The sequence below is a fragment of the Polypterus senegalus genome, chromosome 17 (genome assembly GCF_016835505.1).
Source record: "Polypterus senegalus isolate Bchr_013 chromosome 17, ASM1683550v1, whole genome shotgun sequence".
In the NCBI taxonomy this organism is placed as follows: Eukaryota; Metazoa; Chordata; class Cladistia; order Polypteriformes; family Polypteridae; genus Polypterus; species Polypterus senegalus.
Window position 1 is genome coordinate 91,326,739 of NC_053170.1, and position 14,411 is coordinate 91,341,149.

Here is a 14,411-nt window from a genome sequence, read left to right on the forward strand (position 1 = left end):
GCTCCCAGACGCGTTGCCACCCTTCCACCCAGCTCAGCTCTCCGTCTGGGAGCTCCCACAGTCCTTTTATATCTCCTGACCCGGAAGTGTTCCTAATCCCCAGTCCATGTGATTCTCAATCACTTCCGGGTCAGGTAAAAGTTCTTTTCTTCAACCCGGAAGCCCGTTGCTCTTCCTATGACGAACTTCCGGGTCATAGGGCACGAAGAAATCTTCGGTCCTACCTGCAGCTCCCTCTTGTGGCCCCCATGGCATTCAGCAGGGCTGCGTATAAAAACTACAATGTCCATGATGCCCTGCTGGTCTTCTGGGGACCTCATTGCTGCAAGGAAGGCTCCACCTGGCGGCTTGGGGGTATTGGCCGGGATAAATGGCCGGCCATCCTCCACAAAAAGATACTTTAGAGTGTGCTCTAAACCTCTCTCTCTCTCTCTCTCTCTCTCTCTCTCTCTCTCTGTCTCTGTCTCTCTCATGGTAGTATTATTACTTAATTCTTTGAGGGCTGAATATTTTCTCCAAAAAACACAGTTTCTAAAAAAACAATGGCATGCTGCGGCTGCCAGTTTGCGAAGAATGTGTGGCAGGCTTGCTGCCAGGCTGTCTTCGTGTGGCTGGGGCAGCAGCAGCAGTGCATTATAATCTGGTTTCTACCTCTTATCATTGTTAAATGGCAGTCCTCCCTGGCAAACATTGCCAGTACCAAGATTAGCCGGGGACCGGTCAGAACCTCACATTCGTTTGATCACTTGTATGAAAATCAGTTCAGAGATAACAGGCAAAACATCGTCCACTGAGTATTTTGCTTTACGCATCCGCTTTGGTCTCTCGCCAGATGTCGGTGCCATTTTTGACGTTGTTACTCTTACGAGTGCAGCAAATCTCGGTCAAACCAATAAAGCTATTCTGTCCAGCTATGCTAGCTTTCCTTTTAGCAACGAGGGTCCAACTAAAACATAACGGTTGCTTTTGCCACCTTTTGCAGTTGCTTACCATCGTCAACTCCTCCTTTTGACAAAAGTTGACACCAGGCCTGAAAGAGTTAAAGAAATACGCCATCCAAAAATATTTTTTGTGCACTTTATTTAACTTGAAATGGATACATTCAACATTTCTAACTGTCAATCTGCACTCAACAGCCCCTAATGTCCCCTAATGGAAAGGCTTGTTAACTTATTAAAAATCAAAAACTGAAATCTTCCGTTCATAGAAGTATTCGGACCCTTAATTCGGTAGCCCCTTTGTTAGAAATTAAAACTTTGAGTCTTCTTAGTTAGTCTACACGCTTTGCACACCTGGATTTGGACAGTTTAGCCCCTTCCTCTTGGCAGACCCCTCTCGGGCTCCTTTTGATTCGATGGGAAGCATCCGCCAACTGCCATCTTCAGGTCTGGGCTTTGGGTGGGCCACTCAAGGACACTTGGGAGATTTTTCCCAAAGCCACTACAGCATTGCCCTGGCTGTGTGTTTCAGGTCATTGTCACACTGAAAGGAGGGACGTCGCCCCAGTCTGAGGTGGTGTGCACTCTGAAGCAGGTCTTCTTCAAGGACTTCGTCATATTTGGCCGCATTCATCCTTCCTCAATTCTGACCAGTCTGTCTGTCCCTCCACTGCCGTAGCGTGATGTTGCCACCATCGTGCTTCACTACAAGGCAGACGATGAGCAGTTGCTGGTCTTTACCAGACTTGTAGTTCTGCCCAAAGAGTTTCAGTTTCTTTCTTGCTTCAAAATCTTGCACTGCTCGTGTCGCAGTAATAATCCACATGTCAAGTCACCCAGTCGTCTGCTCACAATGTGCAAAACTTTTTGAAGACAAGTTCTGGAAAATCGGAGCAGTGAATGCGGAGTTCAAGCCATGAGCATTTTAACGAAGACCAAACTCTTTAATGAGTGAATGAGGTGGGAAAGGCCGAGTGTGAGTGGCCCAACTAACTGACGAACGTTTCCATTCTTCTCCTCTTCTATCTGCAGGCGGAGGGGTATTTGGCATGCTGAATAAGTGCAGTCGTTTTGGGAGGAACCCCGTTGTCCTGCTGGGTCTCATCACCCACTTGCTTGCCTTCTACTTGATCTTCTTGAACATTGCTTCAGATGCCCCCATTGCCCCTGAGGAAGGCACCAACCAGCAGGCCTACATGTCACCCAGGTATCCATTCACTCTTGATCTGTCGTATTGTGTTTTCATCAGTCAGTGATGGGACGGTTTGACGGTGTCAAGTGTCTGAATCCCACACCTGTGGCTGATGTGTGTCTCAAGTTTGCAGAGTCTCCCTGCCTCTGTTTTGGTTTTCTCAATAATGTGCAGATTGACCAGACGATTATCTGTGTGCGGGTCTGTGAGTGAGCTTGCCCTGCAATGGACTGGCACCTTGTCCAGGGCTGCTTTCTGACTTGCAGCCATTCCTGCTGGGGTATTTACCCTTACCGGCCACTTTATTAGGTACTGCTCGTTAACCCAAATCTCTAATCAGCCAATCACATGGCAGCACCTCAGTGCATTTCGGCATGTAAGATATTGTCAAGACGACCTCCTGAAGTTCAAACCGAGCATCAGAAAGGGGATTGAAGGTGACTTTGAACGTGGATTTCAGAAACTGCTGATCTGCTGGGATTTCCGCGCACAACCATCTCTAGGGTTTACAGAATCTCTGGGCGAAAATGCCTTCTTAATGCCAGAGATTCGAATGGATAGAAAGGCAACAGGAGCTCAAATCAGCACTCGTTACAACCAAGGTATGCAAAAGAGCATCTCTGAACACGCAACACGTTGAACCTTAAAGCAGGTGTGCTACAGCAGCAGCAGGAGGCCACACAAGGTGCCACTCCTGTTAGCTAAGAACAGGCAACTGATGCTATAATTCACCAAATTTGGACAACAGAAGACTGGAAAAACATTGCCTGGTCTGATGAGTCTCAATTTCTGCTGCGACATTTAGATGGTAGGTTCAGAATTTGTTGTCAACAACATGAAAGATTGGATCCATCCTGCCTTCAGGTTGGTGGTGGTGGTTTAATGGTGTGGGGGATATTTTCTTGGCACACTTTGGGCCCCTTAGTACCAAATGAGCATTGTTTAAATGCCACAGCCTACCTGAGTATTGTTGCTGACCCTGTCCATCCCTTTATGACCTCAGTGTACCCACCTTCTGATGGCCATGTCACTAAGCTCAACTCATCTCATATACAGTATGACGATGAGTTCTCTGTACTTCAATGGCCTCCACAGTCACCAGATCTCAGTCCAACAGAGCACCTTTGGGATGTGGTGGAATGGGAGATTTGCATCTTGGATGTGCTGCTGACAAATCTGCCAGAGGTGCGTGATGCTCTCATGTCAATATGGACCAAAGTCCCTGAGGAATGTTTTTCTGCACCTTCTGTGCCATGAAGAATTACAGCAGTTCTAAAGGCAAAAGGGGGGGGGTCCAAGCCAGCACTAGCATGGTGTACCTAATAAAGTGGCCAGTGAGTGTATGCCCCCAGCATACCACAACCCTGTTTGAGAATGTTAAGTCGTTAGTGAGTGACACTTTGCCCTTGGAGGTGACAGTGCATCATGGGAAGGACAGATTGGTCTGCATGCTCCTATGAAGATATCTCAATGTCCCCGACTCTTTTTTTTGCCCAGACTTCATTATGCAAGTGTGACTAGTTTTCTTCCGTGATACTGATCTCCCTTTATTATGGCCAAGTGGATAAATAAAGATGGGAGACCTGCTGTGTAGACCCCGAGTTTAGTAGTTAATAAGGTGTCACACACGTGCGCATGGGAGGCAGCTAAAGGGCCTGAATAATGGTAGTTCCATGTCAGACCAGGAGGTGGCAAGGTGCACTGACTTTCTCACTCAATCCTCTGCAGACCATCTATGGAAAATCCCACACGCTTCTGGTCCCAACGACATCACCTCCTGTCTCGTCCTTTAAAGCCGCCATCTTTACACCTCCCAATCAGTTCTGTTTTGGACTCCGAGCGAATAACATTACGACAAATGTGTCCATTATGCAGCCAGGGCATAATATATACGGATGGCTGCCCCAAACCTTTTTTTTTTTTTTTTGATGTTTCCTGGTAATTCTTACAGTGGCGTAGTCGGCAGGATGGAAAATTCCAGGAAGAAACAGGGACAGGATCTGAAGTCTAATCTTGTGGGATTTCCCATAGATGGTCTGCAGAGGATCGAGAGAGAAAGTCATTGGACCTCGCCACCCTCTGGTCTGACATGGAACTTCCATTATTCAGACCCTTTAACTGCCTCCCCATGCGCACGTGTGTGGTAAAGGCTTTGCCAATGGGGCAATCACAAGATGGCTCACGTTGCCTGTGCTTTTGTTTTTTGCAGCACGGAGGTGGCACTTTTGTGTAGTTTCCTACTGGGATTTGGTGACAGTTGTTTCAACACCCAGCTGCTGAGCATTGTGGGCTTCACATTTCCGCAGGACAGCGCCCCAGCCTTTGCTGTTTTTAAATTCATTCAGGTAAGAGAGCAGACTTCTGCTTGATAGAGGTGGGCAGTCACGCTGAGAGCATAAATAAACTGACAGATTGATGTGAATGGCGAGTTGAGTTTGCTCTTAGGGCAAGCCATCCCTCCTGCAGAGGACATCTTCTACTTAGCCCAGGGGGTCTCCGGTGTCAGAGCCAGTGCACCAGAGTGGCTTCAGGTTTTTGCTCCTGTCAGGTTCTGCTAGTAAGACTGCTGCCACACTATCTGACTTTGAACTGGAGAGCAAATCGGACTTAATAACTAACTGCAGATGCCGAATCTCGGATTACATGACTAGGAATTGCAGGGGCTTACATGATTGGTTTATGACTTTCACGGTAAGGGTCAGGATGTACTTGACTCTCGGAACTCTTCAATGCACACATCATGGCTCCCACGCATTCCCAGAGTCCTACGAGCACGTCGTCCGAAACTAACGTGACGTGCAGTACCAGTAAAAATCTGGGTGGCAGCGTATTCACATTTTGGTACGTGATGTCAGCATCGTTGTTTACTGTCAACTTGGCTGAACTCTTCAAGGAAGAGCCGAGAGAGCAGGTTGGAAATTATTGTCAATTTTGTGATGCGATAACCCCTCTCCATAGTGACAAATCAACAGCTCTTGAAAGTCAATCTTAAAAGTCTCGCATACCAACTTCTCTGTCCATTTTTTTTTTTTTTTTGGCAACTTTGCAACAGCATCAGATTGCAAAGAATTTTTTTCTTGTACATCTTTCTTCCTTCATCTCACAACACGCGAAAGCAGATGTTGTTTTCTCACACTGCCACCTGTTGGAAGCCTCCAGATTTACATAAAGTACATGCGCAAGTATAGTCGGCACACACCTTCCTCAACTGCATGTGTCACGTAGCATTAAGGATATCCCGGCCCTAAGGAGGCCAGGGTTTATGTCCCGGGTCCTCCCTGTGTGGAGTTTGCAGACATGGGGAACATATACAATCCATTCTTTTGTGTTTTATAGGCACTGTAGTGGTTAGAAGTGATCTCAAAATAAAATTAGAAGGGATAGGAGGCCTAAAGGAGTAACAATTGACACCTACAGATTAGCCTGACTCTCCATAGGCCACCATGTTGTGTGTATATTACCTCTGTTGTCATCCAGTGGTGTAGCTAGCTTGCCGAAGGCCCCTGTGCAGCGCCCTCAGGTGGGCCCCTCCTGTCTAGCATAACTGTTAGTAATTTAGATGGATGGATGGATAGATACTTTATTAATCCCAAAGGAAAATTCACATACTCCAGCAGCAGCATACTGATAAAAACAATATTAAATTAAAGAGTAATAAACATACAGGTATAACAGACAATAACTTTGTATAATGTTAACGTTTACCCCCCTCCGGTGGAATTGAAGAGTCGCATAGTGTGGGGTCTCCTCAATCTGTTAGTGGAGCAGGACGGTGACAGCAGTCTGTCGCTGAAGCTGCTCCTCTGTCTGGAGATGATCCTGTTCAGTGGATTCTCCATGATTGACAGGAGCCTGCTCAGCGCCCGTCGCTCTGCCACGGATGTCAAACTGTCCAGCTCCGTGCCTACAATAGAGCCTGTCTTCCTCACCAGTTTGTCCAGGTGTGAGACGTCCTTCTTCTTTATGGTGCCTCCCCAGTACACCACCGCGTAGAAGAGGGCACTCGCCACAACCGTCTGATAGAACATCTGCAGCATCTTATTGCAGATGTTGAAGGACGCCAGCCTTCTAAGGAAGTATAGTCGGCTCAGTCCTCTCTTGCACAGAGCATCAGTATTGGCAGTCCAGTCCAGTTTATCATCCAGCTGCACTCCCAGGTATTTATAGATCTGTATCCTCTGCACACAGTCACCTCTGATGATCATGGGGTCCATGAGGGGCCTGGGTTTCGTAAAATCCACCACCAGCTCCTTGGTTTTGCTGGTGTTCAGTTGTAGGTGGTTTGAGTCGCACCATTTAACAAAGTCCTTGATTAGGTTCCTATTCTCCTCCTCCTGCCCACTCCTGATACAGCCCACGATAGCAGTGTCATCAGCGAACTTTTGCACGTGGCAGGACTCCGAGTTGTATTAGAAGTCTGATGTAAGTTGGCTGAACAGGACCGGAGAAAGTACAGTCCCTTGCTGTGCTCATGTGCCGTTGACCACAATGTCAGACCTGCAGTTCCCAAGACGCACATACTGAGGTCTGTCTGTAAGATAGTCCACGATCCATGCCACCAGGTGTGAATCTACTCCAATCTCTGTCAGCTTGTCCCTAAGGAGCAGAGGTTGGATGGTGGTGAAGGCACTAGAGAAGTCCAAAAACATAATTCTTACAGCACCACTGCCTCTGTCCAGGTGGGAGAGGGATCGGTGTAGCATTTAGATGATGGCATCCTCCGCTCCCACCTTCTCCTGCTATGTGAACTGCAGAGGGTCGAGTGCGTAGTGGACCTGTCCGCTTCATTGTCTTCATCACATGTGATGTCACAGTGACAGGCCGGAAGTCATTTAGCTCACTAGGACGTGATACCTTTGGGACTGGGGTGATGCAAGATGTTTTTCCAAAGCCTCAGGACTCTCCCCTGTTCCAGGCTCAGGTTGAAGATGCACTGTAGAGGACTCCCCAGCTCCAGTGCACAGGCCTTCAGCAGTCGTGGCGATACTCCATCTGGACCCACTGCTTTGCTGGCACGAAGTCGCCTCAGCTCTCTGTTTTCCTAGGCTACTATAATTTATTCACCACTAGATCCTAGGTGCTGCTTGGGCAGTGGTGTCCAGGACCGCGACACTATCAGATCACACGCTGGTGACAAACAAACCGGCTCTCGAAATGGAATTTGTAATACCTTTTTTAATCGCTTTATTACAGCCGCTGTAAGTTAGCAAAAATCTGGAATGTGGGAGGTGGGGGTAGTAGTAGTATTAGTAGCACATAAATATATGTAAGATGTGGACCCGCTTGCTTTTCAAAGACAACTTTGTGAAGCAAGTGTGACAAATAATGCCAAAAGACATGATAAAGGTTTGGGGCAGCCTCCTGTATATTGTATCCTGGCTACTAAAATTGAAATGATTGAACAGAGATGATCACAAGACTGAGTCCAAAACAGAACTCATCAAAGACAAGAAAGATGGCAGCTTTAAAGGCCCAGTCAGGAAGTGACGACATCTTTAGGGCCAGACTCGGAAGTGATGTTGTCGGGACTGGAAGTGATGTCTTCGAGGATGTCAGAACCTGGCGGGATTTCCTGGGAATGGTCTGCAAGTACAGTGGAACCTCGGGTCACGACCGCAATTCATTCCAAAACTCTGGTTGCAACCCGATTTGGTCGTGACCCGAAGTAATTTCCTCCATAGGATTGTATGTAAATACAATTAATCTGTTCCAGACCATACCAGCTGTATATAAATATATATTTTTTTTAAAGATTTTTAAGCACAAAAATAGTTAATTATACCATAGAATGCACAGCGTAATAGTAAACTAAATGCAAAAACAATGAATAACGCTGAGAAAACCTTGAACAACAGAGAAAACCAACACTGCAAGAGTTCGCGCTACAGCCTTACGAACCGCTCGCTGTAAACACTTTTTTTTTTTTTTTAACGAGTTTTAAGTGCATAGGGAAAAAAATTTACATTTGAAAAATCTGTAATTTATACAAAAACTAACCATAAACAACCAAGAAAACTAACCTTGCATGGGTTGAGTTCTGGCATGAAGGAAGTGAGGAGGAAGCTGGGTGGAGAGGAGATTACAGTTTTGAGGTAACGTCTGTGAAGATGCGGGTTCACTGCATGCTCCCATCTCGCTTCTGGAAACCCTTAAACCCATCACTGTCAGTAATGTTAGCGATGAGCACGACAGTCGGGCACTACAATGGAGCAATCAGATGGTGCAAAAAGTGCCAAGTGCTTTTATTGAAATCAACAAAACATCAATCCAAAACGAAGTCCAAATTTAAAGTGCAGTGCTTTTAGAATCCTTCAATAAATAAATAAATGATCCCATAAAAACAGAAGTGAGGTGGAGGATAAAATCCAATAGAAAAAGTCTTCATTAAATACAACAAGATAAAAACAATGCTCGAAGCAGTCTCTTTAAAAACAAGCCCGGTACATTCTTTAACTGCCATCTTGCACTCTCACTCTCTCTCTCACGCGCTCGTTTGCTCGCTGCACAGGGAGAGACTGAACACGTGCGGAAATCATTGGCACGTACAAACCGGAAGGGAAACTGGCTTGTTCGTTACCCGAGTGTGTGGTCGTGAACAGATGCAAAAGTTTGTCGAACTTTTTGGTCGTAACCTGATTTGGTCTGAGACGTTCGTGAACCGAGGTTCCACTATATATGAGAAAGACAGCTCCTGGTTGGTGGTGGTATTACAATTACTCAGGCTCTTTCGCTGCCTCCTACTCGCACGTGTGTGACAGAGGATAATTAAAACGTAACTTCTCTGTGCTATAAAATGAAGTCACTTCAATTTGTAACAAATTAAAATGACAACACCAGCCGACAGGATACTACACAATCGACCTGTTTTACACAAGTTCTGAGAAAATGGACATCATAAAGTGAGGTGTCAATGGTTCCAATAAATTTGCCTTGTCGGTAGGAAATTGCTTTATCATATGCAGTATATTGCTTGTTTGTCTTTAGTAGTTTCTCCATTTTTAACGGTTTTAGCAGATACCACCTGACCTGAAGCCGTTGTATCGCTACTTCCAGACTCGGTAGTGCCAACCATTTCACTCACTGCACTGTCTGCATAACCTGCTTGTGACGATGCGCCAGCATCAGCATTCTCAGTTACCACCACTAGTCCTTGCTCAGTTTTGAGAAAGAGAGAAATCTTGGGAAGCAGGCGTGCCTTACATTACACTCTTGTAATGTTTGCCAGATGCACTGCTACTGGCCAACATGGCGTCGTTTGGCGAGAGTGTAAAAAAAATGTCAAATTGTTCAAGTATTCGACATTTGCTGACTAACGGGGAAAATAACTTAATAACAGAATCGCTATGATTTATCAGTTACGAGTTCAAACTTCGAAAACTGTTGATATCAAATCAACATAGAAAAGTAACAGTTATTTATGATAATAATGTATATTTACACTATTCATGTGACGTCCTTCAAAACTTCTTCTGTTCACGTCTGCTATGGCACGACAAAGGTCACCAAATTTGGCAATGTGCACTTCTCTGTAAGGCGGACTGGGACGTGTTGTGCCTCCGAACTCCCGAAGTCTAAATTTGTGTAAACTGTACGCCTGCCAAATACGTAATATCATCATGGTGTGGCAGGCGACTGGCATCCATGCCCAGCCGGGATGCCCCTGCACACTATATTCAGAGGGAGCAGCCCTGGACAGTGCAATACCTCCCCCTGGACGCTAGATGGCCTCCCCCCTGTGGAGGAGCAGTTTCCCCACCGGGCTCCCTGGGAATTGGAGTTGGGTGCAGCCCTGTTGGGTCCCGCAGGCACCACCAGGGGGTGCTGTGTTTGGGACTCCTGAGCCTGTGTGGGCAGCATATTCATCACACCCAGAAATGCAGCCAGAACCCTGTGATCAAGCACCTGGAGCACTTCCGGGTGAACTATAAAAGGGGCCAGAGTCGGGTGAGGAGGAGGAGGAGGAGGACAAGGTTGCCTGGTGGTTGATTGGTGGTGCCAGAAGTAGAAGAAGTGCTATGCTTAAGTGCTCGGGACTGTGTTGTGGCTGGAGGGATTATGGGGAAGACGTGCCCTCCAGCTGAAGAAAAATAAAAGTTTGTTGAGTTTTACACGTGCCTCACTGTCAAGTCTATATAGCGTCCTTATCACAAGGGATTGGATTGGACTTGCCTGGTGATGGTGCAAACATGACACTGAAACTGTGCCAGTGATTTAAGTTATTCATTTTTTTTAATCTGTTCTTTTCCGAGTGGATCTGCACAGTCCATTGCTACACCACAGCCGTCACCCCTTGGATGATTGTTATGACCACTATGCCCCCCGACTCACCCTGATGTGTTCTTTTTTTTTTTGTCTTTCAGTCCATCAGTGCGGCTGTGGCTTTCTCTTACAGCAACTACCTCCTTCTACACTGGCAGCTCCTCATTCTGGTGTTATCTGGGGTCTTGGGCACTGTCACCTTCTTCGCAGCTGAGAGGATCGCCGTGGTGAACCACAGGGACTCGGATTACGACAGCATCTAAGCTGAGGGCATGTGGCGCCTCGTCTCCTCTTGGCAGAGTCCTTGGCCAATTAGTCTGCTAGTCATTAAATAAGAGTTGCTGCTACTGGACACTGGTAATGGAGCACCTTGGGATGTGAGCTTTTTTTTTTTTTTCCATCCATGCATGATGTGGACCCCACAATTGCTCCATTGGCCCATGGGGACCATTTACATTTTGTCCTTTTTCCACCATATCTACAGGGGTGGGGGGCTTAATGTGGCTTTCCTAACCCAAAGCTTGTGACTCAAAAGAATTCCTTCCTGGGACTAATCGGCTTCTTGGGAAACAGAAACCGAAATGGAAGGTAATCCTCGGCCCTGTAGTTTCAAGTTACGATACGTGATGTTTGCCCCATGGCTGCCAATGACCCCTTGCAGTAGTTCAGCCCACAATCTCATCTGATCAGTCAACAAGAAAAGCCCACCCGCCACAAAACTGGGTGCTGCCAAGCGGCTTGGAAGAAATATTTGCTGCTGGTCCTGACCATCCATCGTCGATTGTGGTGACAGTGGGTGGCCTACTAAATATCTTAGTGTCACTTTACTTTATTTTGGCATTCGCAACCTTGGCACAAATGGGTAACACCTGCCCCAGGGGGGTTGCTTCATCGAGATGGCTCTTGGATGTGGGCATCACTGGCATCACACAACGTCTTTGTGGCGTAAAGCCCAAGTCCTGTGAAAGAGAGGGTTTCACTGCCAGGGGTGCTGCTTTGTGGATTGTGCCCACACATTTCTCTGACACGTCCAGAGTCCAGATGACCAATCACTGACGGGAGTGAATGTGCTGCTGGTCTTTAGCCCCCTTGTTCACCGATGACGTGTTCCCCAGTTTTAAGTTTTGAAGTTACTGACACACCCGGCACCATGGCGCGACTCGAATGGCTTGCAGGTCTTGCGGACGCCCTTTCTTTTCTCAGTCCCACCTGTTGCACATGGCTGTTGTTTTAATTTTAATTTTTTTTTTTTTATATATATAAAGTGAAGCCGGTCCATGTGCCTCGCGAATATTAAAAGAGGACTGAAGCTTGAAAGCAAAGCCCCCTGTGGTTCCCAGCTTGTACTCTCCGTAGCTCCGTGTGGGAGGCACAATCCGGCCGACCAGTTTTTCCGCTCTGTGACCTTCTTTCCAATCTGACGGTGCTTGGGCTTCTCCAGGCATGTGACTATCGACTCAAAAGTTTCATCATTTTTTTTTTACTTTTTCCTGCATTAATACCACATCCACTACGGGCTGGCGTGACCGCTGTTGGCACCCATCTACTCCTCCCGCACTTTTCACTTGGCAAGAGTGAGTCGGATTTTCTCCTCCGTGGATGTTGAAATCAGCTTTGACTCCACATCACAAGTGTGTCAGCTTCTTCTTTTCAAAATTATGGAATTCAATAACAAAAAGTAATTTGTGTGGGCAGCTATTCTGCACGCTTTGTTTTTTGCTTATCTTCTAGTCACTTGCAAGCAGACAACCCATCAATGGAGGCGTCCAAATGTGAACGAGCATCAGAATTAAAATGGTCACAGCACCCCAGGGGTTTGGGCTAAAATCTCCAAAGTGCTGCTGACACCCGCCATGCTGAATGATTACTGGCCATTGGCTAACACAGAGCCCGGCCTTAGTGAAATGACCAAAAATGGTTCAAGCCAAACACGACTGGGATGTCTGGGAGTTCACTGCTCATTCGTTAGTGCAAATCCAGCTGTTGGACTTTTTAAAGAAAAGGGAGATAAAGGCGCTGATCATTTTAGTGTGCAATTCAGTGAATTCACGACTGGACCCTTTTTACGTTTTTTTTTTTCTCTCTTTTTATGAATAAAACAACACTGTGATTATTTGATGATGTACCGGAAAATTCATTTGATGTTCTGTTTCATTTTTTTTTATTTTTTTTTTTTATTCTCATTCTCATGTTTTCCTAGCTGAAAATTCCCTCTACAGAATTTCACCTCCAGATTACAAGTGTTATGAACGATCCGTCCTGTCACTGTTTCTCATTTCACTAAGCAGCAGGTGTTATTAATGTGTTATTAATTAATTAATTAATTAGTGTTATTAATTAATACAGGATTTTATTATAATTATACTTAATTTTATTATAATTATACTTAATATGCAATATACACATTGCATAGTGTCTTACACTCATGTAATTTAAGTTACAAAAAAGAAAGTAGTTATTTTGTGACACTCTGGTGATGCACTGGGCTTGCATGAAAATATCCATAATCTATACAGTTGTGCTTGAAAGTTTGTGAACCCGTTAGAATTTTTTATATTTCTGCATAAATATGAACTAAAACATCATCAGATTTTCACTCAAGTCCTAAAAGTAGATAAAGAGAAACCAGTTAAACAAATGAGACAAAAATATTATACTTGGTCATTTTATTTATTAAGGAAAATGATGGAATATTACATATTTGTGAGTGGCAAAAGTATATGAACCTCTAGGATTGGCAGTTAGTTTGAAGGTGAAATTCGAGTCCGGTGGGATGCCAATCAGGTGTGAGTGGGCACCCCGTGTTATTTAAAGAACAGGATCTATCAAAGTCTGCTCTTCACAACACACGTTTGTGGAAGTGTATCATGGCACAAACAAAGGAGATTTCTGAGGACCTCACAAAAAGTTGTTGATGCTCATCAGGCTGGAAAAGGTTACAAAACCATCTCTAAAGAGTTTGGACTCCACCAATCCACAGTCAGACAGATTGGGTACAAATGGAGGAAATTCAAGACCATTGTTACCCTCCCCAGGAGTGGTCGACCAACAAAGAAAACTCCAAGAGCAAGGCGTATAATAGTCGGCGAGGTCACAAAGGACCCCAGGGTAACTTCTAAGCAACTGAAGGCCTCTGTCACATTGGCTAATGTTCATGTTCATGAGTCCACCATCAGGAGAACACTCAACAACAATGGTGTGCATGGCAGGGTTGCAAGGAGAAAGCCACTGCTCTCCAAAAAAAACATTGCTGCTCATCTGCAGTTTGCTAAAGATCACGTGGACAAACCAGAAGGCTATTGGAAGAATGTTTTGTGGACGGATGAGAACTTTTTGCTTTAAATGAAAATGTTATGTTTGGAGAAGACTGCATAAGAACCTTATCCCATCTGTGAAACATGGTGGTGGTAGTATCACGGTTTGGGCCTGTTTGGCTGCATCTGGGCCAGGACGGCTTGCCTTCATTGATGGAACAATGAATTCTGAATTATATCAGAGAATTGTGAAGGAAAATGTCAGGACATCTGTCCATGAACTGAATCTCAAGAGAAGGTGGGTCATGCAGCACCTAAGCACACAAGTCGTTCTACCAAAGAGTGGTTAAAGAAAATAAAGTGAATGTTTTGGAATGGCCAAGTCAAAGTCCTGACCTTAATCCAGTCGAAATGTTGTGGAAGGACCTGAAGTGAGCAGTTCATGTGAGGAAACCCACCAACATCCCAGAGTTGATGCCGTTCTGTACGGTATGAAATGAGAGATTTTTAGTTTAGCTGAGCAGGTTTTCACTTTGTCATTATGGGTTACTGAGTGTAGATTGATGGACAAAGTGGCAAATGTATCCATTGAAATTATACAGAAAGTGATGGGGTCTGAAAACTTTCTCAATCCATTATATATTCATGAGACAATGTACTGTCTTAATGTTAGCGAGCCTTAATGTAACGTGTTTAATGTGTTTAAGCATCGCTATTCTAGGCTTCATAAGGGTCATGAAAAACATGAAGAATGTTCATCTCTCTGCT

The 14,411-nt window shown here is 45.4% G+C and overlaps 1 protein-coding gene across 1 annotated transcript in view; it reads left to right on the plus strand.

The window, feature by feature from the left end:
- Positions 1–12,521, plus strand: part of mfsd11 (major facilitator superfamily domain containing 11) — a 34,647-nt gene extending 22,126 nt beyond the window's left edge. The window contains exons 12-14 of the mRNA XM_039739770.1: positions 1,971–2,145; positions 4,340–4,475; positions 10,491–12,521. Of these exons, the coding sequence (XP_039595704.1) occupies positions 1,971–2,145; positions 4,340–4,475; positions 10,491–10,652 (473 nt within the window). The 3' untranslated portion in view covers positions 10,653–12,521. The remainder of the gene's footprint in view (positions 1–1,970; positions 2,146–4,339; positions 4,476–10,490) is intronic.
- The last annotated feature ends 1,890 nt before the right edge of the window (positions 12,522–14,411 follow it).